The following is a 13841-nucleotide window of genomic DNA, read 5'->3' as shown; positions in this document are numbered from 1 at the left end:
AGATGATATCCAGACAGAAAAAAAAAAAAAAAAGTAGCTGGGTCAAAATATGAAACTACAAAAGTCACACAGAAGTAACATGTTTTTTCTGTTTCTTTGTTTTTGTCTTGTTTTAACATCTTTATTGGAGTAATTGCTTTACAATGGTGTGTTAGTTTCTGCTTTACAAAAAAGTGAATCAGTTATACATATACATATGTTCCCATATCTCTTCCCTCTTGTGTCTCCCTCCCCCCTCACCCTATCCCACCCCTGCAGGTGGTCACAAAGCACCGAGCTGATCTCCCTGTGCTATGCGGCTGCTTCCCACTAGCTATCTGTTTTACGTTTGGTAGTGTATATATGTCCATGCCACTCTCTCACTTTGTCACAGCTTACCCTTCCCCCCTCCCCATATCCTCAAGTCCATTCTCTAGTAGGTCTGTGTCTTTATTCCCATCTTACCCCTAGGTTCTTCATGACATTTTTTTTTTCTTAAATTCCATATATATGTGTTAGCATACGGTATTTGTCTTTCTCTTTCTGACTTACTTCACTCTGTATGACAGACTCTAGGTCCATCCACCTCACTACAAATAACTCAATTTTGTTTCTTTTAATGGCTGAGTAATATTCCATTGTGTATATGTGCCACATCTTCTTTATCCATTCATCTGTCGATGGACACTTAGGTTGCTTCCATGTCCTGGCTATTGTAAATAGAGCTGCAGTGAACATTCTGGTACATGACTCTTTTTGAATTATGGTTTTCTTAGGGTATATGCCCAGTAATGGGACAGAAGTAACATGTTTTGATGAAGGTTAGCAATTTTGTACAACATTCCCTCCATGTGATAGGTCTTTTTTTATTTTCTTTTTATTTTTGTTTTTTGCGGTACACGGGCCTCTCACTGTTGTGGCCTCTCCCGTTGTGGAGCACAGGCTCCGGACGCACAGGCTCAGCGGCCATGGCTCACAGGCCCAGCCGCTCCGCGGCATGTGGGATCTTCCCGGACCGGGGCACGAACCCGTGTCCCCTGCATCGGCAGGCAGACTCCCAACCACTGTGCCACCAGGGAAGCCCAGGTCTTTTTTTTTTTTTAAAATTAATTATTTATTTATTTATGGCTGTGTTGGCTCTTCGTTTCTGTGTGAGGGCTCTCTCTAGTTGTGGTGCGCAGGCCTCCCACTATTGCGGCCTCTCCCGTTGCAGAGCACAGGCTCCAGACACGCAGGCTCAGTAATTGTGGCTCACGGGGCAGGCTGCTCCGCGGCATGTGGGATCCTCCCAGACCAGGGCTCGAACCCGTGTCCCCTGCATTGGCAGGCAGACTCCCAACCACTGCGCCACCAGGGAAGCCCCCCAGGTCTTTTTTAAATGACAGCACTTCTTAGATATAATCTGAGATTCTGTGATTGAGGGTATATGCCTCAGATGTCCTACCTAGAACAGATTTTTTTTTAAAATTTAAATTTATTTTGATTCTTTTCTTTTTTAAAATTAATTAATTAATCTTTGGCTGCGTTGGGTCTTCATTGTTGCGGGCGGGTTTTCTCTAGTTGTGGTGAGCGGGGGCTACCCTTCACTGTGGTGCACGGGCATCTCATTGCAGGGGCTCCTCTTGTTGCGGAGCACAGGCTCTAGGCGCACGGGCTTCAGCAGTTGCGGCTCGTTGGCTCTAGAGCACAGGCTCAGTAGTTGTGGCACATGGGCTTAGCTGCTCCACGGCATGTGGGATCATCCCAGAACAGGGCTCGAACCCGTGTCCCCGGCATTGGCAGGCGGATTCTTAACCACTGTGCCACCAGAGAAGCCCTAGAACGGATTTTTGTTTGCAAGGGAGCCAGAGCTGGCCTCAGTTTTTTTTTTTTTTTTTAAATTTACTTATTTTATTTATTTATTTTTGGCAGCGTTGGGTCTTCATTGCTGCACGCAGGTTTTCTCTAGTTGTGGCGACTGGGGGCTACTGTTCACTGTGGTGCGTGGGCTTCTCATTGCAGTGGCTTCTCTTGTTGCAGAGCACGGGCTCTAGGCATGCGGGCTTCAGTAGTTGTGGCATGTGGGTTCAGTAGTTGTGGCTCACGGGCTCTAGAGCACAGGCTCAGTTGTTGTGGCACACAGGCTTAGTTGCTCCACGGCATGTGGGACCTTCCCAGACCAGGGATTGAACCCGTGTCCCCTGCATTGGCAGGCGGATTCTTAACCACTGCGCCACCAGGGAAGTCACCTCAGTTTGTTATTAACTATCCCAAGGCCGGAGGCTGGCAAAGAGGGCTCTGATAATGACTCCCCACAGAGTCCCTGAGAGCTATTCCCTGCCACCGTCCACTCCCTTGCCCATGGCCTCCTGGTCCTCATTTCCCAGCTATCCCTGGATGCTTCTCTTCTCTGGAACCTGCAGTGTCCCCAGCAAGGAAGAAACAGCTTGAGTGAGGGCCTGGTGGCCAGAAAGTGAAGGGTATTCAGGGACAGGGAGCAGCGTGGTGTGGCTGGACACCAGTTGTCTGGGCATGTGAGGGACTGTTGAGACTTGGATGAAACATTGGCCGAGGTTAAGGGGAGAGAGTGGCCTAGTGGATTCTGAGTCTGAGCTCTGCCAGTGACTTCCTTAGTGAGCCTGAGCAAGTCTCCTTCCCCAAACTGGGCCCCTTCCCCAAACTGCATCCTGTCTGGAAAAGAGGGTTTGTGTTAGAATCAGATGATTTCTCCAGTGACCATCCGGCTTTAATATTTTGGATTCTAAGATCTCATCTGACCCTAACCATCACCCTGTGAAGAATGCATGCAGGAACTGTACCCGTTTTACAGCGAGGAAGCCATGGCCCAGTGAGGAGCAGTGTCCTGCCCGCCACCATACAACCACGTAGGAGCAAGGTCTGATTCCACCAGCACCAGACGCTCTTCTGAGATCCTCCTCAGACCGGGCAAGCTGAAGCGAAGCAAGGAACATTCGGTCTCAGGTCCAGGAAGCAGGCGCTGCAGGGTACGGAAGGGTCGCAGCCCACAGCTGGGTGAGGCCAAGCAGCTGGGCGGAGGCGCCCGAAGCCAGCTCCGGGAGAAGTGGGTGTGTTAGGGGCCGGGCGGGGCCGGGTGAGGGGACGCCCTGAGGAAGGGAAAAGGCAGCTGAGCGCGGGTTGGAGCACAGAGCGGAGGGGGCGCAGACGGTACTGGTCGCGGGCTGCGAGCAGGGGGGCTGGCGGAGCGCCTTGGGGCGCAGTGCGGGGCACCCGCGAGCCCAGGGCGAGGTGTCCAACGAACAGACGGCGCCCCTGGGAGCCTTGCCGACCGGCAGGTAAGGCGCACCCACCGGCTCGGGAAGGCTGAGCCGGCGCCAGGGGTAGAAATGAGGGGTGTATCCGCCTCCCTGGAGGCCGCCACCCGACGCAGATACATACTGATCCTCCCCTGGACAGAGCCACAGGGATCCCGGGGCGCACGTGGGAGCGCGAAGCTGGGTTCCTGGCACGCCTTGCCCGGAAACCGTGGGGGCTTAGGTCGGCACTCACGGGCCCCGGGACGGCGGCACCCAAGCTCCTTCCACATCCACAGATATGCGAGCGCACAATATAACAACCAACCTGCACCTCCGCAGCGAGAGCACACGCGGAAATGGCGCTCCGGGACCCGGCGTGTCTTCTTGCTTGGCGGGAGCCGCTTGCTCAGCGTGCGAGTTGCCTTGCCCATTCGCTACTTTATTGTGCCCCTCGCCCTATGCGCCCCAGTCCTGGGAAAAGCCTAGAAGCTCCCTTAGATGTCTTCTAGTACTAGTAACATAGATCTAGGCTGGGAGTCAGGAGACTTGAGTTCGAGTTTACAGGTTGTGTAAACCTGTGCCAATCGCCCACCTGCTCTGTGCTTTGTGCGTTCTTTTCCTGGGTCACCAAATGTAAAATGAGCCTCCTGGTCCTGTTGCCCATGTACTCCGTATGGCATGTGGGGGAAGGGGACTGGGCCCGGGAGTTTCTTGTGTAGAAAGTACAGGAGTTCAGAGCCCTGTGTGAGGGCCCCTTGGAGAGTGTCTCCTCCTATCCCCCTCCCCACTCCTCAGCAGTTTGCGTATGGGGAATCTGAGGCCCAGGGGGGAGATGGCTTGTCCAGGGTCACACCAGGGACCAGACAGAAGTAGAACCCAATTCTCCCCACTCCTAGCCCAGGGCTGATTCCACTTCAGCTACAAAAGTGCGTTGTAAATATGTTAGCTGCTCTTTATCTCCTGGCATCCAGCCAGTTAACCGCTCTGAATGGAGGAGAGCCAAGCTGGAGGCAAGGAAACTGCTTTCAGATTTTCTTGACTCCTTAAGATGAGAACAAACAACCTTCATCCCTCACTCACTCCACACTTTGCAAAACACACTTCTATCTATAAACTGAATGGGTGGATGCTCAAAATGCCTACTAAGAGGGAGGCAGGACAAGATATCCCATCTTACTGATGGGGAGAATGAGGCCCCAGAGTGGAGAAATGACTTAACCAAGACACACGGCTAGACATGTCTACAAAATAGGGGCAGGTCTCTTGACTCCAACTCTGGTGTGTTCTCTATCACCAGCAGGACTACAGAATGGTACCCCTAAATGGAGAGAGATTACAGGGCTGATCAGAGAGGACGAGAAACAAGGAAGGCTTCTGAAGGAGGTAAGTGTGTCTGAGAATGAAGAAAAGTAATAAAGAACCTCCTGGCTTCCTCTGAGGGTAGGAGAACCTAAGATGGGGAGAGGGGACATAGGGATAGCTGTTCTTGGTAATACTGGGGGGCGGCGGAGGAGATAGGGAAACAGAAAAGGAAATAGGTGACCAGGCTGCCCAATAATTCTCTCTTATGTTTACATAATACTTTGCAATTTCTAAAACACCTTTCCCCTTTGGTCTCCCCGAGTTGCGTGTGAGGCAAGCAGGACAGGGGTAATTATCCCCATCTCATAGATGAGATTCAGAGAACATAAATGCAGTGCTCAAGGTCACATAGCCAAGCATACAGCCAAGATTGGAACCATGAAAGGCATACCTGAAAGGCAAGATTAGAGGCTGGGAGACTGGGAGTTGGACTGTGTGTGTGCAGCAGGTGTGTGTGTGTGGCTGCCCCCTGGGTGGGTACACAGGGAAGAGGGTTGCTAAGCTGCTGCTGGTGTTTTGGGGCCAAGAATGTTTGCCCTTTGGATTGAATGGGGTTCCGGTGCAGGGAACATCTGGGCTTCCAAAGGTGGCTTAGAATTCCTCCTCCCCTGACTCACTTGCCCATCTGACTGAGATGGTGTCTTTTCTTTGAGCTTCCCCTTCCCCAGACCAAATGGAATCTGTTTTGGCCTGCCCTTGAAGTTGCTTTTTAAGTGCTGTAAGCTGTTTTCATGAATGCGTATGTGTGTGCGCAGGGGGGAATAGTCTAATGAGAAGAGACATTTATCCACCTATTCTTGAGTGCCTGCTATAAAGAAATGTATGAGGCACAGGTCCCTACCTTCACACCTCCCAGCGCACAGTTTAGTATATCTATATCTATTTATATTTATACAGATATACACACCCAATTTCAATACAGCATAGTGCTCTAATAGGGTTTTATGCAAAGCACTTTAGGAACAGATGAGAAGAAGAGACTTAACTGGCTAGGGAGTGGGGAAGGTGGTGTCTCAGGAGAGGATCTACAGAGGTTATATTGGAGCTGGGTCTTGAAGGATGAGTAGGAGTTCACTAGGCAGATAAAAAAGAGGAAGGGTATTTTTGCCTAAGAAAACAGCATGAGCAAAGGCAAGAGGTGTCCAAGTGCAAGGAATGTTTGGGGAATGGCCTATAGCTCAGTATCATGGGACACAGGCAGTGGGGAGAGCTGTGGTGAGATGGGGCTGGAGGCAGGGTCATATCCAAAGGAGCTTGAATGATAATCGCAGGAGGTTAGACTGTCCTATAGGCAACAGAGGACTTATAGTGGAAAGATATGTGGATGAGATACCCGTTTCTGGTCCCAATTCCTAGGCTGTGAGACCTTGAGCAAGTGATTTCCTCTTGGGGTGGGGTGGTTTTTCCCACTGGTTGAATGAGGTGGTTACACCAATGACGTGATTATTAAGATCCCTTCCAGCTCAGATTCTATTTCTGTGTCTCCTTCTAACTATACGTTAAGATTCCTCTCCCACCAGCCCATGGTGGTGATAAGACCACCAGAGGGGCCAGAGGCAAAACTCTGCATTCCCAGGAGTTATCTCTGGATCCACTTGCTTTATGTGGCCTTTTTCCCCTGCCTCTCTACCACATTTCCAAGCACTTCAGACACTCATTCTGCAAGAGAAGCTGAAACAGAGCATAGGGAAACCAAAAGAACCGATGGTGGCGTTTCACTTTTCCCCAGAGAAACCTGAAAGAAAACCTTACTAAGATATCCAGTTCATCCTCCAGGTCCCAGCTTTACGCCTCCATTCCCAAGTTAGAGGCCAGGCGAGCTCAAGTCAAGAACAGCTTGGGCAAAGCTGTTAATGTGTTGGAAAGAGTGACATCAGGGTGTGGAGGAAGACAGTGCACCTGGCTTGTGTATAGAAGAGCAGGAGTAGGTCTGGAGCAGAAAGGGCCATGGGGAGCAAGGCTAGAAAGGAAGGTTAACTCTTCCAAAAGTTACCAACTTCTCCCCTTACTGGATCCTCAGTTAAGATTGGCAAGAGCGACTTCCCTGGCCGTCCAGTGGTTAAGACTCCGCACTTCCAATCCAGGGGGTGCGGGTTCGATCGCTGGTCAGGGAACTAAGATCCCACATGCCAGTGGTGCGGCCAAAAAAAAAAGATGAGCAAGAATCTGTAGTGCAGGAAAAAGGAGTAGTGGTGGCCTTAGAAGAGATGATGCCCCAGGACATGAGGAGCCTGTGTTTGGTGTGATATGCAGCTCAGATGCCAGAAGACATTGCCATTTGTAGCGGAAAGAGCACCTGAACAGCACCCCAAAGACCTGGGTTCTCATCAGAGCTCTAACATTTACTAGCCATGTCATTTTGGACTAGTCACTTCCCCTCTCTGACCTTCAGCTTTCTCAACTACAAAATGGAGGGGTTGGCCTAGAATCTAGATTCTAAACAATCTTCAAAATCTCTTTTCAGTCACTGTTCATCTCCCTTCCTAAATGATTATCTCTTGTTTCAAGTCAGGGACTCTCCACGGCAGAAGCTCTGTCTTCCCCATCCATAGACCTTCACAATCAGCAACTGTCTTGAAGAGGGAAGACAAGGAGCTCAGAAAGAGGAACAAAATTCCCCACATTGCCAGCTGCCAATTCCCAACTTGGGTCCCAGAGGCAGGTCATAGAGAACCAAGCTGCCCCTTTATGAGCTCTCTGCCTCTCCTTGCACACAGGTCCTCCATCCCACCTCAACCCAGCTTCTAAAGATATGCAACTGTGGCTCCTTTGCACGTTCCATCAGAACTACAAATATCCATCCAGGTCTATCCAGAGAGGCACTGGAAGGAGGGTGTGAGGAATAAATGGTTTTGTGAACCTTTACTCCTCTCACTGAACTCCACCTCAGAGTCCACCCTGTTCCCGATGCTTTCCCGCTACCCCCACTTTCTAACACAGAGTCTGTCTCCCCCAGGCTAGATCACCCTGGCAGGTGAGCTATAAAGAGGAAAAATGAACAAGTCAGCAAATTTGGCCTTCAGTTTATCTAGGCTGGAATACTAAGTGTAACTCAGTCCTGGGACTCTGAAGCATCTTAACCTGTGAGGAAAGAATCTGAAGTCTTCTCTATCTCGTGATTTGAGGGACTCTAGAGAGCCCCCCAAATCCTCTCCCCACAGCCTACCCAATCTCCCAAATCTCACGTATGGTTTTGTGGTATCTTCATGTTAGAGCTGATCAGGACCTTATAAGATTACATAGAAAAACCCTTTCATTTTACAGATGCAGACAGAAGCTGGGGCCCAGAAAAGGGAAGTCACATGCCCAAAGTCACACAAGTAGCAGCTGAACCAAGACAGCTCTTTGGTTTTCATTTCTTTCACTGTAAAATGAGGGAGGTTAGATTAGATGGACTCTGAAGGCCTTGCCAGCCTCTGCTCTGCACAAATAAAACCACCACCACATCTGTGGAGCGTCTAGTGCCAGGCACTGCATACTCTTCTTCTTTAATTTTCACAACAAAGCTATGGTACAGATAGTGTTGATGCCATGCCTATGTTTATACCCAGTCTATCCAAATAGGTTGATTGGTAACATCATTTGTTCCTACATAAAATAGCAACCCAATTGCTGGCTGCCATTCTGCCACTCACATCATTTCCTTGGGTCTCAGGCCCTTTCAGCCTCTTAGAGGCTCCTGCTAAGATGCCAGTACCCTGGGGAAAGGGGATGTTTTAGACTACACTGTTAGCTGGTCCCTGAGCAGCAGCTCATGTGTTGAACTGAGGTTTCTCATGAAGTCACCCAGATGAGACATTGTGAATCTGGAGTCGGGGGACAGCAGTCAGATGTCCCTTGGCCATGGCACAGCTCCTATAACTGCAACCCTAGGTTGGCCTGATCCAGCTGCTGCAGGAAGGGGAGGGGAAGCGGCAGGGTGTCAGCACCCAAAGCACAGCTATTGCACAACCCTTGGGGCTTGGCCTCGGGTGATCCACCCTCGTTCTGAAGTTTTTTCTGTGTGTCTAGTTCCTTCTTTTTCTGTCCCCTCCCCACCCAGCTCTGGGCCTTCCCAGCTCCCAAAGTCAATATTGAGACCCCAGATGTGTCCAGGGACATCCTGAAGACATGTCAGGACATCCGGAGGGGCTGAGGAGCCTTAGGGCGCCCACAGGGAGATTCCTGGAGCTGACTAGGAGCCAGTGAATTTGCTGTTGTTTGGTGAGTCTTCCAGATGGAGGTGGCCCTCCGTCTGCCTCGTCAGTTCAAACCCCCATGCAAGGCTATCGAAGAAAACTGGTGACAGTGACTGCCCTGGGAAAGAAACCTGGGCCATTGGGAACAGAGAGACTGCATTTTCATTGTATGTACTGCTTCAATTTCTTTTTTTTTGCTGTGTATATGTATTTACTTCTCAAAAATGAAAAACAGATTTTCATTTTAATGAAAACCGTGTTTTTTATTAAAATGTATTTAAAAAATCCTCTTCACTGTAATAAAAGTATATGCTCAAGCAAGCCTGGGGCAGGGGGCAGAGCAGAGATAATAATCTTTTTTTTTTTCCTTTTTAATTAAAAAAATTTTTTTTAAATTTTAATGTGGTAAAAAGCAACATAAAATTTATTGTCTTAACATTTTTAATGGTACATCTCAGTAGTGTTAACTATCTTTACATTGTTATGCAGCAGATCTCTAGAAGTTTTTCATCTTGCAAAACTGAAACTCTGTACCCATTGAACAACAACTCCTGGTGATAATCTTTTTTGATAGATGAGGAAACTGAAGTGCAAACAGGGCAAGAAACTTATTTCCCTCAAAGTGAGCTCTTCCCGCACTTATGCCATCTGTCTGTTGTCTGCTTATAAAACTGTCTGAGGCCCCTTCCTCCTGCAACCACTGCCTTAGCCATTCCAACCCCCAAATGCCTCTCACATCCTCTATCTGTCCCCGCCCCCACCTTGTCATCCCCTCTGCCCCAGCTCAGGACTCAGCACCTTGAACCCACACTATTTCACTTATCACTGGGCTCCCTGCCTCCATCCCTGCCCTCTTTACTCCACACTCCACACAGAAGCCAGAGTGTCCTTTCCAAGCACAGATCTGATTATTTTACCCCCTTTTAAAATATCATTCCATGGTTTTTCTCCACCTACAGGGTAAAGTTCCAACTCTGCAGCCTGGCACTCAAGGCCCTTTATGATTTGGTTTGGGCCAATGTCTCCATCCCACATCCTATCTTATCCTTTCACGCATCTTACACTCTATGCTACTTTCCATTCTTCAAAGTGTGCTTTCTAGTCCATCTGTTTGCTTCCCTTCCCTTCTCTACCTCCAAAAAATCCTTCAAGGTCCAACTCAAATTCTTCCATCACTGTGAACACTCTCTGAGCACTGGTCAGAATTCATCCCTTCTTCCTTTAAGCCCCAGTAGCTCCTACATTGTCTCCCACATTAAGAGCTGGCTTTGTGCCCCTGAGTGTAGGGACTGGCCTCCTAGAGCTCCCAGAATAAGGCTGCCCAGGAGTGGGCCTCCATAAACGATGACTGGCCAGGTGATTCACTGAGCCATTAATTTCATTGTGCTGCTCCTGCTTTCCATTAGCCCGTATGAGGAAAGAGGAAGGCACAGTTATATGCCATGTACACAGTGATGTTGTTTTCCCACTTGTTGCCTGACAAGTGGGATAGTAGATGAGAACCTATGCCTCCTCGATCTTAACTCTTCCCCTTTTCCATCCAGACAAGGTTGCCCGAGTACTAGATGGCAGGGGGCCCCAAGGCCTTGCATAAATTGTGGGCCAGTCCTGGATTATTGCTGTATTATTTTGATTCTTCCCCCCAAATTCTGCATTCTTAGAGTTCTTCATGAATATTTATCATGGTCATAACTAACTGTCATCTTTTCCGGGGAAGAGACGTGATGGTTAATAGTCAAGTTAAACAGCTCTACCTAGATAAAGGAGGGCTTTGGAACCAGTCAGTGAACACTGAGTGCCTGGCCTATAGAGAAAGCCAAAGTGGCCTTCTTTACTGGAGACCACTGAGGGAAGGAGAACTAGGGTAGTCCCCTAGACTTGGAGGAGAGACACAGCCTTTCTGACCAGGAGCATGTGGTCTGCTGATAACCCTTATCAATAGCAAGAGGACAGCCACAAATTGCCTTATATGTAAGTGCTGGGGCAAAGGGAAGGCTGCGATGATAAAGCTTGTGGAGTATGTTGGGAGCACACAAAGGCTTCCTGAAGGAAGTGAGCATGGAGCCTCGTTTAAAGGAATGACATATGTTTTTCCAGAGACTAGGATACAAGGCTGCCTTTGGCTATTTTTCTACATTGTAGACTAAGGATCTCTGAGAGGAAGGAAAAGGAACATCTGCTATCACCAGTTATATGCCATGTACACAGTGACATTGTTTTGGAAGGCAGGATAGTTGAGGTGCTAGTGTCTTTTCTCTCTGGGGTGGGTATAACCCCAAACTGGACTGAGTATTCCTTTCACTCCAAAGCCCTCAGGCCCAGTGCCTGCAGTGGTTATCAGCCTTTGCCTGCTCCCCCAGCCACCTCCTTTCCAACAGAATTTCTCCTCAATAGCTAGGAATACCTAGAGTGGGACCTAGGATGCTTTAGAGGTCAAGTGACCCAGCCTCTGGCCTCCAGGTAGGGGGAAATCTAAGCCATCCCTAAACATCTTCTACATGGTATCTGTGGAGCATAAGAAAGAACTGTGCTGAGGGAGAGTTCTGAGGAATGTCTTCTAACTGTGCCACACAGTCCTCCCCAGAGCTGGTGTGGAGGCCAGAGGAGCTCTGAGCTGGCCATCGAAGAGCAGGGCTGTACCTCGGCTCTACCTCCAGTATTCTCTGTGATCATGGACAAGCCAACTATTCTCTCTGGGCCTGTGTGTAAAATGGAAGAAATTACATTAAATAATCCCTAAGGCCCTTCTAGCCTAAAGCTCAGTGACTTTTAGAACCCAAAGAAAGGACAGATAAGCATGCTTACAATGGTCAAGGAAGACTTCCTTCCACAAGTATTTATTGAGCACCTACTGAGTGCTGTCATAAGTGCTCATACATAGCAGTGAATAAAACAGACACATTCCCTGCCTTCCTTGGGCTGGCAGTCTAGTGGAGAAGACAGACAAGCAAACAAGTAGTTAGAATAAATTGTGATGTTGGGATTTTAGCTGGGGTCTGAAGGAGTGGGAAGGTCATTCAATCTACAAGTAACAGAAGCCATCCTCTCTCTTTTCTGTCACTACTAGAGCATCCTCCGATTCTTCCCCCACCTGAATCCCTGTTGCTATGGAGACCACCAATGGGACTGAGACCTGGTATGAGAGCCTGCACACTGTGTTGAAGGCTCTAAATGCTACTCTTCACAGCAACTTGCTCTGCCGGCCAGGGTCAGACAACCTGACTGAGGAGAGGCGGGCCAGCCTACCTGGCCGCGATGACAACTCCTACATGTACATTCTCTTCGTCATGTTCCTATTTGCTGCCACTGTGGGCAGCCTCATCCTGGGATACACCCGCTCCCGCAAAGTGGATAAGCGCAGTGACCCCTATCATGTATACATCAAGAACCGTGTGTCTATGCTCTAATGCTAAGAGGCCGGGGATGGCAGAAGATCAAGATTCCTGAGGATTATCTTGTGGGGCCTCCAGAGCTCAGCTATGTGTTACATCAGGCCTCAGTGTTCTAATCTGTAAGATCAACAAGAAACAGTACTAAGGGAGGTCATCATTGGGGAAGGAGGAGAGGATCTAGCAGACCTAGGCCTTGTGGATAAGGATTTTTTCCAGCAAAGATAGACGTTACAGACAGTAGGAGCCCTTTGAACAAATATATAAAAGTGGCAGGAATTCCCTGGTGGTCCAGTGGTTAGGACTCCGTGCTCTCACTGCCAAGGGCCTGGGTTCAATCCCTGGTCGGGAAACTGAAATCCCACAAGCCGTTCAGTGTGGCCAAAAAAAATAAATAATAAATAATAAAAATATATATATATATATATATATATACACACACACACACACACACATATATATGTATATATATATATAAAAGTGGCAACATATAATGACAAATGAGTGTTCTAGTGGCCGGAGTGTTGGGGGCTAGGGGCTAGAGGAAGGAAAAGAGGAAGTTGTAGCAGAGGGAAATGAGACAGGAAAATGCCCTGAGGACACATTTTTTGATGTGTTATCTTCAATGACCATGAGAAGCAGCAATGATTATCTCATATCACAGACAGGAAATCTAAGTTATGTTACTTACTTATATTTTTTCACATTTTATGTTTTTCAGCCCATTTAACATTTGTGATTTTACCCCCCGTGAGGGAAGCAGAGCAAGTGCCATTCTGCCCATTTGGGCCAAAGCAGTACCATGACTGGAACCCAGGTTCTCTGGTCACCTTGCCTAGTGCTTTGCAAAACTGTGTGCTACCTAGGAGTGGATCTAGGCCTGAAACTTATATAATTCTGGGGGGCCCTCCTTAAGAAAAAGAATTTTAAAATATCTTATTTTTGCAAGTATTACAAAAACATATCACCATATTAATACATTGTTGGGGCCCCTCCTAAGATCTTAAGAAGGAGCCATGCAAGTACAGAGCCCTGACTGTTAAGCCTCATTAGCTCCATGGTCCCTGTGCCCTTCCACCAATGTCCCAGTGCCTTTCCCAGCCCCATCTCCAGTCCTGGGGACTTCACTACCTCTAAGGCAGCCTCTAACATTTTGAATGAATTCTGTGAGTAATTTTCTGATATCAAGTTGAAATCTGCTTCTAGAAGATTATTATCACACCCAGAAGATTACCATATTAAAAGAGGCAGGTACCTGATTCAGTGGAAAGAGAACCAGCCCTGATTCTACTACCAGTGTGGTATATAAACTGGCTAGACACTTCCCTCTCTGACTCTTGTCCTTCTTCAGCACCGTGAAATAGAAAGTTGAAATAGTTGAAAGTCTCTAAGGGCTCTACCAGATCTGATATTCTAGGCTTCACGTACATTGATTTGAACCACATAAAACTGCTGTGCTGGACTTCCCTGGTGGCGCAGTGGTTGAGAATCTGCCTGCTAATGCAGGGGACACGGGTTCAATCCCTGGTCCGGGAAGATCCCACATGCCGCGGAGCAACTAAGCCCGTGCGCCTAGAGCCCACATGCTCTGCAACAAGGGAAGCCACTGCAATGAGAAGCCCGCACACCGAAACAACGACCCAATACAGCCAAAAGTAAAAACAAATTTATTTTAAAAA

The 13841-nt window shown here is 48.4% G+C and overlaps 1 protein-coding gene and 1 pseudogene across 5 annotated transcripts; one reads left to right on the top strand and one right to left on the bottom strand.

Annotated features, from left to right (window-relative positions):
* Positions 1-13841, bottom strand: part of LOC137230606 (anaphase-promoting complex subunit 13 pseudogene) — a 69595-nt pseudogene that overhangs the window by 8807 nt on the left and 46947 nt on the right.
* KCNE3 (potassium voltage-gated channel subfamily E regulatory subunit 3) lies at positions 3105-13487 on the top strand. 5 transcript variants are annotated; one of them, XM_067750294.1, is made up of 5 exons: positions 3105-3272; positions 4531-4616; positions 8638-8798; positions 9266-9395; positions 11841-13487. In XM_067750294.1, the coding sequence occupies exon 5, from the start codon at positions 11881-11883 to the stop codon at positions 12178-12180; it is 300 nt and encodes a 99-aa protein (XP_067606395.1). In that variant the 5' UTR covers positions 3105-3272; positions 4531-4616; positions 8638-8798; positions 9266-9395; positions 11841-11880; the 3' UTR covers positions 12181-13487. The 5 variants fall into 5 exon arrangements, with proteins under 5 accessions (XP_067606395.1, XP_067606393.1, XP_067606392.1 ...); XM_067750292.1 differs by lacking the exon at positions 9266-9395 and having other exon boundaries at positions 4534-4616; XM_067750291.1 differs by lacking the exon at positions 9266-9395.

This window comes from Pseudorca crassidens, chromosome 9 (genome assembly GCF_039906515.1).
Source record: "Pseudorca crassidens isolate mPseCra1 chromosome 9, mPseCra1.hap1, whole genome shotgun sequence".
Lineage (NCBI taxonomy): Eukaryota > Metazoa > Chordata > Mammalia > Artiodactyla > Delphinidae > Pseudorca > Pseudorca crassidens.
This window is presented reverse-complemented; position numbering and strand designations above follow the sequence as displayed.

What these genes read in the sequence shown, in the direction of transcription:
- KCNE3 (XM_067750295.1), top strand. Translation starts at nt 11,881, where the DNA reads ATGGAGACCACCAATGGGACTGAGACCTGGTATGAGAGCCTGCACACT.